At 47.9% G+C, this 14,667-nt stretch overlaps 1 protein-coding gene across 1 annotated transcript; it reads right to left on the reverse strand.

Moving 5' to 3' along the window:
* Nucleotides 1–9,136: 9,136 nt before the first annotated feature.
* On the reverse strand, nt 9,137–11,296 carry LOC112124627 (olfactory receptor 51G2-like). The gene is made up of 2 exons (XM_024223106.2): nt 11,265–11,296; nt 9,137–10,112 (listed from the first exon to the last, which is right to left on the reverse strand). Exon 2 carries the CDS (start codon nt 10,070–10,072, stop codon nt 9,137–9,139), a length of 936 nt encoding a protein of 311 aa, XP_024078874.2. The 5' UTR covers nt 10,073–10,112; nt 11,265–11,296.
* Between the last annotated feature and the right edge of the window lie 3,371 nt (nt 11,297–14,667).

Below are 14,667 nucleotides of genomic sequence, written 5' to 3' on the forward strand. Positions count from 1 at the left end.
TAGAGGCAATATGATATTTTCTATCTTGTTATCTATCCCTTTCGCAATGGTTCCTAATATTCTGTTTGATTTTTTTTCACTGCTGCTGCACATTGAGTGGATGTTTTCAGAGAACTATTCACAATGACTCCACAATCTCTTTCTTGAGTGCTAACAGCTAATTTAGATCCCATCATTTTGTATGTATAATTGGTATTATGTTTTCCAATGTGTATTGCTTCGCACTTATCAACATTGAATGTCATCTGCCATTTTGTTACCCAGTCACCCAGATTAGTGAGAGCTCTTTGTAAAACTTCTTTATCTGCTCTGTGCTTAAGTATATTGAGTCATTTTGTCTCATCTACAAATTTTGCTACCTCACAGTTTACCCCTTTTTCCAGATTATTTATTAATATGTTGAACAGCACTGGTCCCAGCACAGACCCTATGAGGACCCCAATATTTACCTCTCTCCATTCTGCAAAGTGACCATTTACTGCTACCCTTTGTTTCCTATCTTTTAACCAGTTACTGATCCACGAGATCAGTAAGATTCCTTCTTATCCTATGACTGCTCATTTTGCTTAAGAGCCTTTGGTGAGGACCCTTGTCCAAGTCTCTCTGAAAGTCCAAGTAGGCTATATCCACTGAATCCCCCTTGTCCACATGCTTGTTGACCCCCTCAAAGAATTAGAACAGATGGGTGAGTCATGATTCCACTTTGAAAAGCTGTGTTGATTCTTCCCCAACAAATCATGTTTATCTGTGTATCTGATTATTCTGATCTTTACTATAGTTTCAACCAATTTGCCTGGTACTGAAATTAGGTTTATTGGCCCGTAATGCTAGGACTGCCTCTTGAGCCTTGTTTAAAAATCAACATCACATTATCTATCTGCACGACATCTGGCCCAGAGGCTGATTTAAGCCATAGATCATATACCAGAGATAGTATTTCTGCAATTTGATATTTGAGCTCCTTCAGAACTCTTGGGTGAATCTCATTTGGTCCTGGTTATTTATTACTGTTTAATTTATCAGTTTGTTCCAAAACCTCCTCAACAAAAATGATTAGGGGTATGGAACGGCTTCTGTATGAGGAGAGATTAATAAGACTGGGACTTTTCAGCTTGGAAAAGAGATGGCTAAGGGGAGATATGATTGAGATCTATAAAATCATGAACGGTGTGGAGAAAGTAGATAAGGAATGTTGTTTACTACTTCTCATAACACAAGAACTAGGGGTCACCAAATGAAATTAATAGGCAGCAGGTTTAAAACAAATAAAAGGAAGTATTTCTTCACAGAACGCACAGTCAACCTGTGGAACTCCTTGCCAGAGGATGTTGTGAAGGCCAAGACCATAACAGGGTTCAAAAAAGAACTAGATACATTCACGGAGGATAGGTCCATCAATGGCTATTAGCCAGGATGGGCAGGAATGGTGTCCCTAGCCTCTGTTTGCCAGAATCTGGGAATGAGCAACAGGGGATGGATCACTTGATGATTACCTGTTCTGTTCATTTCCTCTGGGGCACCTGACACTGGCCACTGTCGGCAGACAGGATACTGGGATAGATGGATTTTTGGTCTGACCCACTAGGGCCATTTTTATGTTATCTTATGTTATGTTACTGACACCTCAGTCTGGGACAGTTCCTCAAATTTGTCACCTAAAAAGAATGGCTCAGGTGTGGGAATCTCCCTCACATCCTCTGCAGAGAAGACCAATGCGAAGAATTCACTTAGCTTCTCCACAACAGCCTCATATTCCTCGAGTGTTCCTTCAGCACCTCAATTGTCCAGTGGCCCCATCATTGTTTGGCAGGCTTCCTGCTTCTAATGTAATTTTTAAAAAATTGCTCTTAGTTATTGTGTCTTTTGCTACTTGCTCTTCAGAGCTTTTAAACTGGGAGCACAGTATTGCCAAATCCCACTTAAAAACTATGAGTCATGTCACTAAAAAATCATGAAATTGGCTTAAAAATAATGAGATTTAAAAGTATACTAGTGTGGGATTCGTTTTCATGTGCCTCTCATTTCTGAGTGTTTGGGGTCACCTGCTGCAGGTTTTCTAGTTTGTCTACAACTCACTTTTTAAATAAACTTTCTTAGGAAAACAGAAAGCTGAGATTCCTGAGCAGTCTCTTGATTCCAGAATTTGGGGCTTTTAGAAATGCAGGAAATAATGCGAAACTCCCAATAAAATCCCAGGAGTTGGTGCTGCTGGCCATCTCTCAAGCGGAGCAACCACAAACGAAGATAGTGAGGGTTGGTTAGGGGACATTTCTGGTCACACAGTCCATCAATGGCAGAGACGCTGTTTTCCTCTGCACTGAGTCGGAGAGCCTCCTCTCTTAAGGAATAGGGTTATGCCGTAGACAGCCGGACATAACAGTGACTGGCTCGCAGAGTCACTGGGTTCCTGTGGCTCAGCTCAGAGGGTCTCTCACCTTGTTCAGGCATGAGACATGCACACACCGGCTAAGCAAGGCCATGCACATTCTTAATAGACATGGGCGTGACCCAAGCCCAGCTCCAAATGCCTGCTGCTAGCTCTCTATTGGACCCAAACAACCTCCTCCCCCAGATCCAGCTGTCCCTAACTTGGTGATGTTGAAATTTGGATGCAGGGTGTGATATCTATATCCAGTGCTAAAGTTGCTCTCATTGCTCATGGAGTGGGTGGGGTGAGTATCAGACCGAGGGGCAGACCAGCAGGGCTCTGTTCGGCCAGGCAATGCTCTCCAGATCCTTCACGCTCTGAAAGCACGTCCTGATTCCCCCTCTTACTGCCGAGCTGCAGGAGGGGCCCAGAACTCCCTCCTCAAAGGGGGCTGTGCTAATGACAGGTCTCATCACCAAGGGGTGTTGGGAAGAGTTCAGGTTCTCCACCCACTGCCCCAAATTGTCCCTATGTGGAATAAACAGCTGAAATCTCTCTAAGGCATTGGCCTATGGCCTCAATTATTTTAGCGTAACAATTGTCAGTGCTGGAGAATCTACCACGGTCCTCGGTGAATTGTTCCAAAGATTAATTATACTCATTATTAACAAAAAAATTCACCTTAGTTCCAGTCTGAATTTGTCTAGCTTCAGCTTCCAACCACTGGATCCTGTTATAACTTTCTCTGCTAGACTGAAGAGCCCATTGTTAAACCTTTCACAGACTGTGATCAAGTCACTCCTTAACCTTCTCTTTGTTAAGGTGGTCAGCTTCTTGAGAAAGGACTATTCTCAGTAAGTGCCCAATCAAGAAATACTTAACTGACAATGAACTTTGGGAGACACCAATCCACAACTGAGCTTTCTTGGGAACGTTCAAACTAACATGTAAACAATGGCGTCGGCCTGTAGGGAACTGAGTCATGCATGGACATGTGACTTGCCCATGTGACTCCAAACTCCATCTTGTTGCTGTGATTTTGTACAGGAGAACCAAGGGGTTTCCGCCCACAAGAGAAAGAATATAAAAGGCCCTGGAAGCCCCTCCATTTTGTCTTCAAGCCTTCCTCTTACCTCTGGTGGATTCAGGGAAGAGCCAGGAGAATGATTAAATGATTAGAAAACCTGAGTGATAGACTCAAGGAGCTAAATTTATTTAATGCTTCACTGAAGCTACTTAGAATCAAAACACATTGAGATACAAATACATAGCCAATATTCATAACATCAACTACAAAATGATATACACATACCGATAGCATAATCATAACCAGCAAATCATAACCTTTCTATAGACATCCTACTGGACCTCCTTTGTACAAGATTTGGTGCAACTATAGGACCTTGGTTGCAACAATTGTCTATACGGTCACAGTTCATGTCAATAATATCACACAGGGAAAAGTATAACAAGAACCAATGGTTGGAAACTGAAGCCAGAGAAATTAAATTTGGAAACGAGGCACATGTTTTTTAACAGCGATGGTGCTTAAACAATAGAACAAACTCCCAAGAGAGGTGGTGGATTCTCCTTATACCTCCAAATCTAGACTGGATGCCTATGTGGAAGATATGTTTTAGAGGAACACAAGTGATACATTAGTCAAACTCAAGACATTGGGGTCAATATGGCGGTAAATGGGAGAAATTCTGCAGCCTGTGATATACAGGAGGTCAGACTAGATCAGTGGTTCTCAAACTCTTTTGATCACGCCCCCCTTCTTTGTGTCTATAATAATTTATACCCCCCACCCAGCCACACAAATACATATACTGATACATGCAGGGGCGTGGCTTCACTAGAATCAGTTTCAGATTCTTTGTTTTTCATCTGAGGTGGGTTTTTTTCTATTTTGTTGTTGTTGTTGTTGTTTTGCACGAATGAGCCAATGCTCCATTGGAATACGAAGAACAGCAAAACTGTGTTTGTGGTCACTGCTTACAATGAAATGTGCACACTGCACCATCGCAAACGGAGCCACATATAGATGGCAACAACTTTGTATAATGCTGTGCAAGCTTAACACAAATCCATCAACATACACAGTGCCACGTAGCGTCAAACACACAGTGCCGTCTGAGGACCAGATCTGTTTGGCGGAATTAGCTTGGCTAGTTATTCATTGCTGTGGGTAAAATGTGCACAAGAAGGTTTTTTTTCCCTAAAGCTTCTCACGCCTCCACCCTCTGAATACATTCCACAACCCCCCAGAGGGCCCCATCCCCCTGTTTGAGAACCTCTAGACTAGGGGATCCAATGGCACCTTCTGGCCTTAATTTCTATGAATCTATGCATCATTGTCTTGAGTGGATGGTTATCTTAGGCTAGGTCTACACTAGCAGGGGGGGGTCGACCTATGATACGCAACTTCAGCTACGAGAATAGCGTAGCTGAAGTCGGCGTATCTTAGGTCGACTTACCTGGCCATGAGGACGGCTGCGAGTCGACCGCTGCTGCTCCCCCATCGACTCCGTTTCTGCCTCTCGCCGCGGTAGAGTTCCGGAGTCGATGGCAGAGTGATCGGGGATCGATTTTATCACGTCTACATTAGATGCCGTAAATCGATCCCTGATAGATCGATCACTACCCGCCAATCCGGCGGGTAGTGTAGATGTACCCTTAGATGCAACTTGAACAAGTTGCTCCTCTGAATGCTGATAGGCACTCAACAAGGATAGATGCTGCCCATGAAGAATCAGGAGTCTCACAATAAAACCGTGGTCTCTTTACCCTCTAAACCAGGTTCTTTCTTGTGCTGGAGGGAATCTCACAATTGTCCCACTCTTTGAGCTGGTAACAACACCCCATCCATGCAAACCGCTTATCACCAAACAGGTCAGACTGGACACCTCAGTCTCTTCCCTTCAGGTCCTTGTGACCATTAGAGAAAATGGGTTTTAAAATACCAGGCAGCCATTACACGTCTACACTCCTCTATCTCATGTATCACTACAAGCTAAGTTAGACAGGCTTTGCTCTGGAGATAAAGAAACAGAACTGGCCCAACTTACATTCTTTCAGGAGCTCTTCGGACCCAGCCTAGTTTCCCTCTGTCTTTGAGAGCATCTTCCCGTCTGTATGCTCCTGTAGCAAGGAGGCGTGCCTCCCTCTCAGAGTGATAAGGAGGGACCACAATACGCCCACTGGTGGGAAGAACCAGTGGAGCCACATCCACCCTGCTGGAAGCAGAAGGGCAGGACAGGAAGGGGAAATGCGAAAGTTGAGCCACACAGTTCAGTTGTGCTGTAGCCACCACAGGAGACAGATGCATCCCATGTGTTGCCGGAGCCTGCAGAGGAGCTGCCGGGGCTGCCTCCTTAGGCCTGAGTGGATCTCTGGGCTTCCAGCTAACCGAGTCGCCGAGGGGCTGTTGGGGCTGCCTCCTGAGGACTGGCCAGCGTCCCCTGAGATGACGGGCACAGGTACACCCAAGGGAGAGAGTAGGAAGCAGCCCAGGGGAACCTGGCAACGGTCTGGTTGGTAAGTGGCCTGATACAAGGTCAGCACGGTGCGGGTGGATCCTTGCGGACCCAGTGGTGGGCCATTTTAAGGACCCTTGGCTGGGACATGGAGGAGTTGGGTGGGCCTGTGTCCACCCTGCCCATGGCAGTACTCCCCTTTCTTAGGCCAGGAGGCCTGTGCACCTTGAGCCCGATTCCTGTATTCTTGAGCCCCTAGACATCATTGGTGCTCACCCTTCCCTGGGCCACTAGACTGCCTAGCCTCTCTACCTTAATTGCAGGCCAGAGCCTACCCATTGCTTTTCTGCCCTGCCCTTACTGGGCCTGGGCCTCTTAGACTGCTTAGCAGCTCTGCCTTGTTGCAGGACAGAGCCCATTCATTGGTTACTGCCCCACTTGGGCTGAGGGCCTGGGTCTCAAGGACTAGTACATCGCTCCGTCCGGCTTGCAGGTCAGAGCCTACCAACTGTTGGCTGCCGTACTGTTCTGCCCGGCCAGAGGACCAGAACACTAGGTGTAGCTCCAACACTCCCCACAGAAATCCACTACCTACCCCTCACTATCACCCCCGAGCACCCTCACATCTGCCACAGACACCAAGGTGCTGGAGTCACAGGGCTTGCCAGAAGCCAGCTGTCACAGGAGGCTGTGGTAAATGGCCTTTTATAGACTAATGTCTGAAGTGTTGCTTTTCTGCAGAACCCTGACACAGCCCTGACCTTAGGTCTCAGAGAATTTATGCTTCCGCCACCGCTGTGATGCAGGGCAGGGTTATTATCCACCTGTGCAGAGGGTTGGAGACACCCAATGGCTTGGCCATAGTCACACATGGCAAGGGAATCAAGTCAGACCACAGGACCAGCCTTCCAGCCATCTGAGTGGTGACAGGCCCGGTTGCATTCTCTGCTGTACCAGCAGAGCTCCCTTCTGCTCTGCAGAGAGCGGGGATGGCCAAGAGCCAGTTACAGTGCTTTGTTCTCCCCCTGCCTCAGCGGAGTTTAGAGCAGCCTGGGGGCTGGGCTGACATCTGCCCATTGGTAACAGCTTCCAAGAGCACAGCCCATTCTGGCCACCTTCCTGTGGATGGGAGCAAATGCAGAGTGCCCCCTTGGGGTCCGAATTGGCCCTGCAGGCTCCCTGCCCTTCCTTCTAAGCTCCTTGCAATGACTTACTCTCAGCCTGGATTACTTGAAACAAGAGCCCCCTTTGTGTGCTCGCATACATTTGGTCTTCTCCAAAAAATAAGGTCTCCTACCCTCCAGCCCCATCCTCCTCCTTTACTCAGGAGCCCCCCAGTGCTCTACTTGCTGGGGAGAGCGTAGGTTCAGGCTTGTCGCAACCCCCACTCCTCTTTTTCCCCTGAGGCCCCGACCACTGCCCATCTCTTCCCACTAGGCCGGGGTGGGCAAACTTTTTGGCCTGAGGGCCACATCAGTGTTGCGCAACTGTATGGAGGGCCGGGTAGGGAAGACTGTGCCTCCCCAAACAGCCTGGCCCCCACCCCCTATCCGCTCCCTCCCACTTCCCACTCCCTGACTGCCCCTCTCAGAACTCCCAACCCATCCAACATCCCCCCGCTCCTTGTCCCCTGACCACCCCCTCCCGGGACCCCCACCCCTAACTGCCCCCTGGGATCCGACCCCCTATCCAACCCCTCCTTCTCCCTGTCCCCTGATTGCCCCAACCCCTATCCACACCCCCACCCTCTGACAGGCCCCCCCAGGACTCCCACGCCGATCCAACCACCCCCTGCTCCCTGTCCCCTGACTGCCCCCCGGGACCCCCGCCCCCTATCCAACCCCCCTGCTCCCTGTCCCCTGACTGCCCCAACCCCTATCCACACCCCTGCCCCCTGACCGCTCCCCTGGGACTCCCACCCACTATCCAACAGCCCTCTGCGCCTCGTCTCCTGACTGCCCCCTCCTGGGACCCCCTGCCCCAACTTCCCCCCGGGATCCCACCCCCTTATCCAACCCCCCCCACTCCCTGTCCACTGACTGCCCTCCCAACCCCTATCCACATCCCCACCCCATGACAGGCCCTCCGGGACTCCCACTCCCAACCCTCCCTGTTCCCCATCCCCTGACCACCCCCCCAGAACCTCTGCCCCATCCAACTGCCCCCTCCTCCCTGACTGCCCCCAGAACCCCCCGCTCCCTTACCCAACCCCACCCGCTCCCCACCCCCTTACCAGCAGCAGAAGCATGGGTGGGGTCTTGAGGGAAGAGAGGAGCAGAGGGTGGGGCCTCAAGGCAGAAGAACAGGGGAGGGGCGAGGTCTCGGAGGGAATGGGGCTTCTGCATGTGTCCTGCTTTTGCCTTTTGAAAAAAATGGTCACTCTACACTGAATGAGCAGGGCTGGGATAGTAGGTAGCTGTGCCTCTATTGGGGAGCTGAGGACCATTTCCACCCCTTTGCAAGCACCTGGGGCAGCACAAACGCAGGGGAAAAGGAGGGATTCTGGCCTTGAATCTCTTGCCAGGACTGCTGTGTGTCAGACCCTCACTCACGCGTGCAGCTCTGCTCTGCCTCAGGTGCATTAAAGTTGGATGGGGGTGGGCTTAGCACGTGTGCAGTGTGCAGAGCCATCAATGGGGGAGGGGGCTGCCTGAATGGCTTATCCTGGGGCTCCGGCGTTAATCATTTCTCTGACACGATTCAGTCAGAAGCACTTGGCTGAGGGCATAGGGGAAGGGTGGGTGTCCTTGCCCCTTGAATAGCCCCTGTCCACAGCTGGTACAACCCCCATGGATAACAAAGCAGAGGGCTCAGCAAGAGCCAGGACTGCAACTGCACAACACCTCTGAAGTTTTTTCCTTGCCCCATGGATGTTTAGCCAGAGACAGGACAGTGACTGACCAGGTGTAATGGGACTCAACACCCACATTCCTTCTCTTTATTGACTGTATCAACAGGACTTCTGAGGTTGGAGAAGCCACCAATACAACTTTTTATGGTCCAACATCCCACCAGTTCCCTGGCTCTCCACGAACACAGTCACTTTGTAAATGCGGCTGCCTGCCTTGGTCTCCTTCTCCGACTGCACTGTCCTCCCTCATCAGTGGGTGGGGACATCCCTCGCCCATTGCTCCAGGCCTTACACCCCATTGGAACCTCTCTCTACATCATGGAGATCTGTAGCTGATGTCGTTTGAGATGTAAAGGTCCAGAACAGACTATGTGGCCATAGCAGGTGTTGTTCATCTCCCAGGTCAGCAGCGATGGAGATGGGTGATAAACTGACCCTTCACTTGATGAATACCTTGATTATCCTTGCACGAAGGTGTTTGATTTTCACGCTGTAGACAATTGGGTTCAGCAGGGGCGGGACCAGCATGGAGATGTAGCCCAGAAGAATCTGAAGCAAGGGAGAAGAGCCCTTCCCAAATCTGTGTATAACAGACAGGCCGATCTGAGGTGTGTAGAAGAGCAGGACGGCGCAGAGGTGGGAGACGCAGGTGTTCAGGGCCCTGAGACACTGGGTGTGGGATACGATGCTCAGCACTGTTTTGAGGATAATCATGTAAGAGAGGAAGATGAGCAGTGAGTCCAACCCCATCGTTAAGAGTTTAGCAAACAAGCCATAGATGCTGTTCACTGAGATGTCTGAACAAGCCGCCTTCATGACGTCCTGGTGCAGGCAGTAGGAATGGGAGAGGACATTGGCTTGACAGTATTGGAACCGTTTCAGGAGTATGGGGAGTGGGAATACTACAGCCACCCCTCTTAGAACACACACCAGTCCCATCTTGGCTATTCTTGGCAGGGTTAAGATGGAAGCATATCTCAGTGGGTCACAGATTGCGACGAAGCGGTCAAAGGCCATCAGTAAGAGCACAGAGGATTCAGTGCATTCAAACAAGTGGATGAAGAACAGCTGGGCAAAACAGGCATTGAGGCTGATCTCCCTAGAGTTAAACAAGTAAATGCCCACTATGGTCGGTATGGTGGCTATCGATAAGCCAAGGTCTGTGACAGCCAACATGGAAAGGAAAATGTACATTGGCTCATGAAGGCTTAGATCTGTTTTTATAATGAACAGAATGACTGAATTTCCTAATATCGAAATAACATACATTAAGCAAAAGAGGATAGAGATCCAGAGATGTATGTCTTCCTGCCCAGGTATCCCACTGAGAAGGAACACTGCAGATTGGAATTTGGTGTCATTGACAGCTGACATAATGTACTGGGCAGGTCCAAGGAGTTTTGAACTTTCCTTCCTAAAAGTAAAAAGAACAGGTGACTAGATGATATTTAACAAGACATCTGTCTGCTCTCAGTGGATATTTAAAGACAGCAAAGAGCTCAAGAAAGATCAGCAAAAACACAGTCTTGAACTTACAGCACCAATAGGAATATAGGCATTGCCAGAGTGGATCAGACATGTAGTCCATCCAGCCCAGTATCCCATGGCCAGGTTCACACGCTTCAGAGGAAGGTGGAAGAAGCCCTGCAATAGGCAGCTATGAGATAACCTGCTCCTAGAGAAAGTTTCCCCCTGACACCCACTAGTTAAACATATTTTGTAGTGTAAATGAAGCAGGTTTAGATCCTATCCAAGACTTTTTTAAACATTCCTCACTACTGTAATTGGATTTTCTGGTTATCCATATAAATATCCAGTCCTGTTTTGAATCCTTCTAAGTTCTTGTCCCTATTGATATCTTGTGCTTGTGTTTGTGCTTGTGCATTCCTACTTGAGTACTGTGTGATTTTTACAATTGTGACCTTCCAAAAGATACCCTTTCTGGCCCTCTACTTCTGAGGGTGGCCCATTGTATCAGGACACGTGTGTAAACACATGTAATATGCATGGTGAAAACAGCTATTGTATTGATCTGTCCTGCATTGAAGATATTTATAAACATTTTTCATAGCCTCTCAAGTAATGGTCTCAAGTTGCAGCTGGATATTAGGAAAAACTTTTTCACTAGGAGGGTGGTGAAGCACTGGAATGGGTTACCTTGGGAGGTGGAATCTCCTTAGAGGTTTTTAAGGTCAGGCTTGACAAAGCCCTGGCTGGGATGATTTAGTTGCGGATTGGTCCTGCTTTGAGCAGGGGGTTGGACTAGATGACCTCCTGAGGTTCCTTCCAACCCTGATATTCTATGATAGCCTCATTTTAGATATAATATATTTATAATTTTTCCACTCCTGAGATTGCAAATTATGCCACTGCCTTTTTGTAGTACATGGGGTAAATTCTTGGGCCAGATTCTGAATTCAATAACAGTGATTTTAACTACGTCACTCCAGATTTAAACGTGTAAATTCGATCAGAACCGGTCTCTATTAACTATCCCTTACCAAATGCTCCTGGTGATACACTCTGACCCCCAAGAATCCATCCAGGAGAAGCTGAAGTGCTTTGCCTGGCTAATGTCGACTGAATCCAAAGAATTTGATCATCCTACCGGCTTCTCTACGTCCTCACAGCATCTGCATCCTCTGCCCATGTAAGGGTCGGTGGATATTTGGAAAGTTACAAGCCAATACAGTTACCTCAGTGGGTCGGGGGTGAGTCACAAATGGGTGAATAGTGCAAACAATAGGTTTTCACTAATATCCACTTCAGCATGCAAGTTACTTCAGCCATGTTCGTGTAAGAGTCAATGGGCATAAATTACATGCAACCACTATTACACTCCCCTTTCCTGGACCTCAGCTCTACTCTTTGCTGAAACACAGACCAGCAGCTCTCTTCTTTCGGGACTTTTTGGAAAGTCTTTCACAGATTGTCAAGGTTCCTTCCCTACTCTGAACTCTAGGGTACAGATGTGGGGACCTGCATGAAAACCTGTAAGCTTAACTACCAGCTTAGATCTGCTTTTGCTGCCACCACCCAAATGATTTATGAGTTATTTGGGAAACTCTGTCTACCTCCCACCCAGAATATCTCCCTCCCAAGTACTATAACCCCTTCCTGGGTAGCCTTGAGAGGCTTCTCCACCAATTTCCTGGTGAACACTGATCCAAACCCTTGGATCTTAAAACAAGGAGGAATTAATCATTCCCCACCTCCCCTTTCCCCCCACCAATTCCTGGTGAGTCCAGATCCAATCCCCTTGGATCTTAAAACAAGGAAAAATCAATCAGGTTCTTAAAAAGAAGGCTTTTAATTAAAGAAAGAAAGGTAAAAATCATCTCTGTAAAATCAGGATGGAAAATAACTTTACAGGGTAATCAGATTCAAAGAGCCCAGAGGAACCCCCTCTAGCCTTAAATTCAAAGTTACAGCAAACAGAGGTAAACCCTCTAGCAAAAGGAACATTTACAAGTTGAGAAAACAAAGGTAAACTAACACGCCTTGTCTGGCTGTACTTACAAGTCTGAAATATGAGAGACTTGTTCAGAAGATTTGGAGAGCCTGGATTGATGTCTGGTCCCTCGTAGTCCCAAGAGCGAACAACCCCCAAAATGAAGAGCACAAACAAAAGCCTTCCCCCCACCAAGATTTGAAAGTATCTTGTCCCCTTATTGGTCCTTTGGGTCAGGTGTCAGCCAGGTTACCTGAGCTTCTTAACCCTTTACAAGTAAAAGGATTTTGGTGTCTCTGGCCAGGAGGGATTTTATAGTATTGTACACAGGAGGGCTGTTACCCTTCCCTTTATAGTTATGACACAGATATTGCAGCGGGATTGTGTGCATGACCCTGAATAAAAGTGTCACAAACAGCTTCTGGTCAGTTGCCAGGAGACAGTATCATACAACTGTTCACTGAATGAAGAGTTAATAGCACAGACTCGTTGCAAACAGTATGTGGAGTACTTCTCTAGTACTTTCTAAAGCCAAAGCAATTAAGCATCAAAATTGCCACTGCTCCTTCCTGTAGAGATTCCAACAACGCTGCTGCTGGCTTTTGATTTACATGCATGTAATGCATGGTTTGTAATATTTGTTACTACAATGAAAAGTTTTGGCATAACATTTACACATCTGTACCTTAGTACACACATGTCAACCTATTATTTCCCCTCTGATCATCTTCAGAGATGATTTCTCAGGTTATAGTGGGACTTAAAATGTAGCGTCTGTCATCTGGATTTCTTAAAAACCTGACCAGATTGCAGCATCTCAGCCCTCATTCAGTCGCTTGTCAGCAAAGAAAAGGCTAGTAACTCCCCTGTCCCTGGGTTAATATCTGACTGCGTCTCCTCAGGTTCTGTTCTGTCAGTCTGTGGCCTGTATCTGGAGTGGTAACAGGCATTGGGGTCAGTATAGAAAATATCAATTCCCTGAGCTCTCACTCTCTGGTACATAGTGACCCCAGCAGCGGTTATTCAGCCAGGATGAGGTTTTACAAGAAGTGGATTTCAAAGTCAAATGCATGAGTATTCATGGAAATGGAACTTAATTTCCCACATGAAAGTAGTCTATTGCTCTCTCGCTCTCTCGCTCTTTGACTGTCTCTGTCCTGTATTCATAAAATACATAGCATCCGGGAACAGCATTGTGACAGACATGGAGCTGAGCTGCCGATCTTTGTGTCATCTGCAAATTTGCATCATGAATGTGTGTGTTAATCCCAATTCTTGGGATGCTTGTTGTAGAGCTATATTGGGTTAATATTGGGAGGTTTACGTTATGGCTATAGTCAGTTACACCATTATGGCTCTTCTTAGTTTAACAGCAGGCTGCTGGAAAAGAAGCAGAAAGGGAAGCAACAGGTCAAGAAAAGCCATCGCTCAGTCAGCACTTCAGAGAGGTTGAGAGACAACACCGGAGCTACTAGCTCGGAAGAGCTCCAGCCACGTTACACAGCTTGTTTTGCCAGGGCTGCGAGTCTGTCCAGAGCTGGGGCAGCTGTTACTGAGAAGCTCTTCGTATTGACGGGCACAGACACCGCTGAGGAAGTCTGAAGGCCCTCGGCCTGTCTGGGTCCCTGTCAGGGTGGGAGGACTTGGGGTCAGAGACGTGTATAGGCTGTTGTTTAAAAACCCTCTTATTCTCCCATGTTCCTTCTGTTCAGATTAAACAGTGTTTTGGTTCTAGAAGGCTGGCTGGTCACTCATCTCACCACTAGTCACAGACTTCCAAAGGGAAGAAGCACAGGAGCCGAACCCACTTGGCTCTACTTGGCAGGCACAGTGGACCCACAGTGTGCTGTAGCCCAGGGCCCAGTCTGAGGATGGGAGGATCGAGGGATTCCATCCCTTGAGCGGGTAGGCTACGAGGCCTGACAGGTGACACTCAGAGACCACAGAGGGCGTAGAGATGCCGGTACCCTTGTAACTCTGATGGGTATCTACAGCGTAGAAATGCTGGAGCCCTCATCCAGTCAGGAAACAGAAATATGCCCTATCGGACCTGTTACCACAGAGCAACACGGCTCTGCGTTCACAATCGAGTCAGAGAATAAAACCTTTGAAAATACATTTGCTGATTAAATTTCCATGAGAAAATAAACCTGAGACGGTTTTTGAGCTAATCACTGATATCCCGTGGGGTCTCTTCTCGCTCAGCCCCTGGCAGGATCAGGCCCAGAGCATACGGCACCTCTAGAAATGGGAGCCCTTGAGAAATCCTGATGCCAAGCATTGGGGTTTTAACATTCTGAGCTCACTGTGAACATCAGCTACCTAGCGCTGCCTGCCCTCCAGCCCCGTCACTAAGTCACCCTGACAGCCTAGCTGGGTCCTCTGCCGCTGCACAGAGCATCTGCAAATGGAAACAGCCTGCAGCCTTTCCCCTTCACTTTGCATTTTAAAGATAGTGAAACCTGCCAACGTACCCAATTCCTGCTAGAAGAGGAGCCGCTGACACCAGAGACCTTCA

The sequence above is a fragment of the Terrapene carolina genome, unplaced genomic scaffold (assembly GCF_002925995.2).
Source record: "Terrapene carolina triunguis isolate 2854851 unplaced genomic scaffold, T_m_triunguis-2.0 Scaffold511, whole genome shotgun sequence".
NCBI lineage: Eukaryota > Metazoa > Chordata > Testudines > Emydidae > Terrapene > Terrapene triunguis.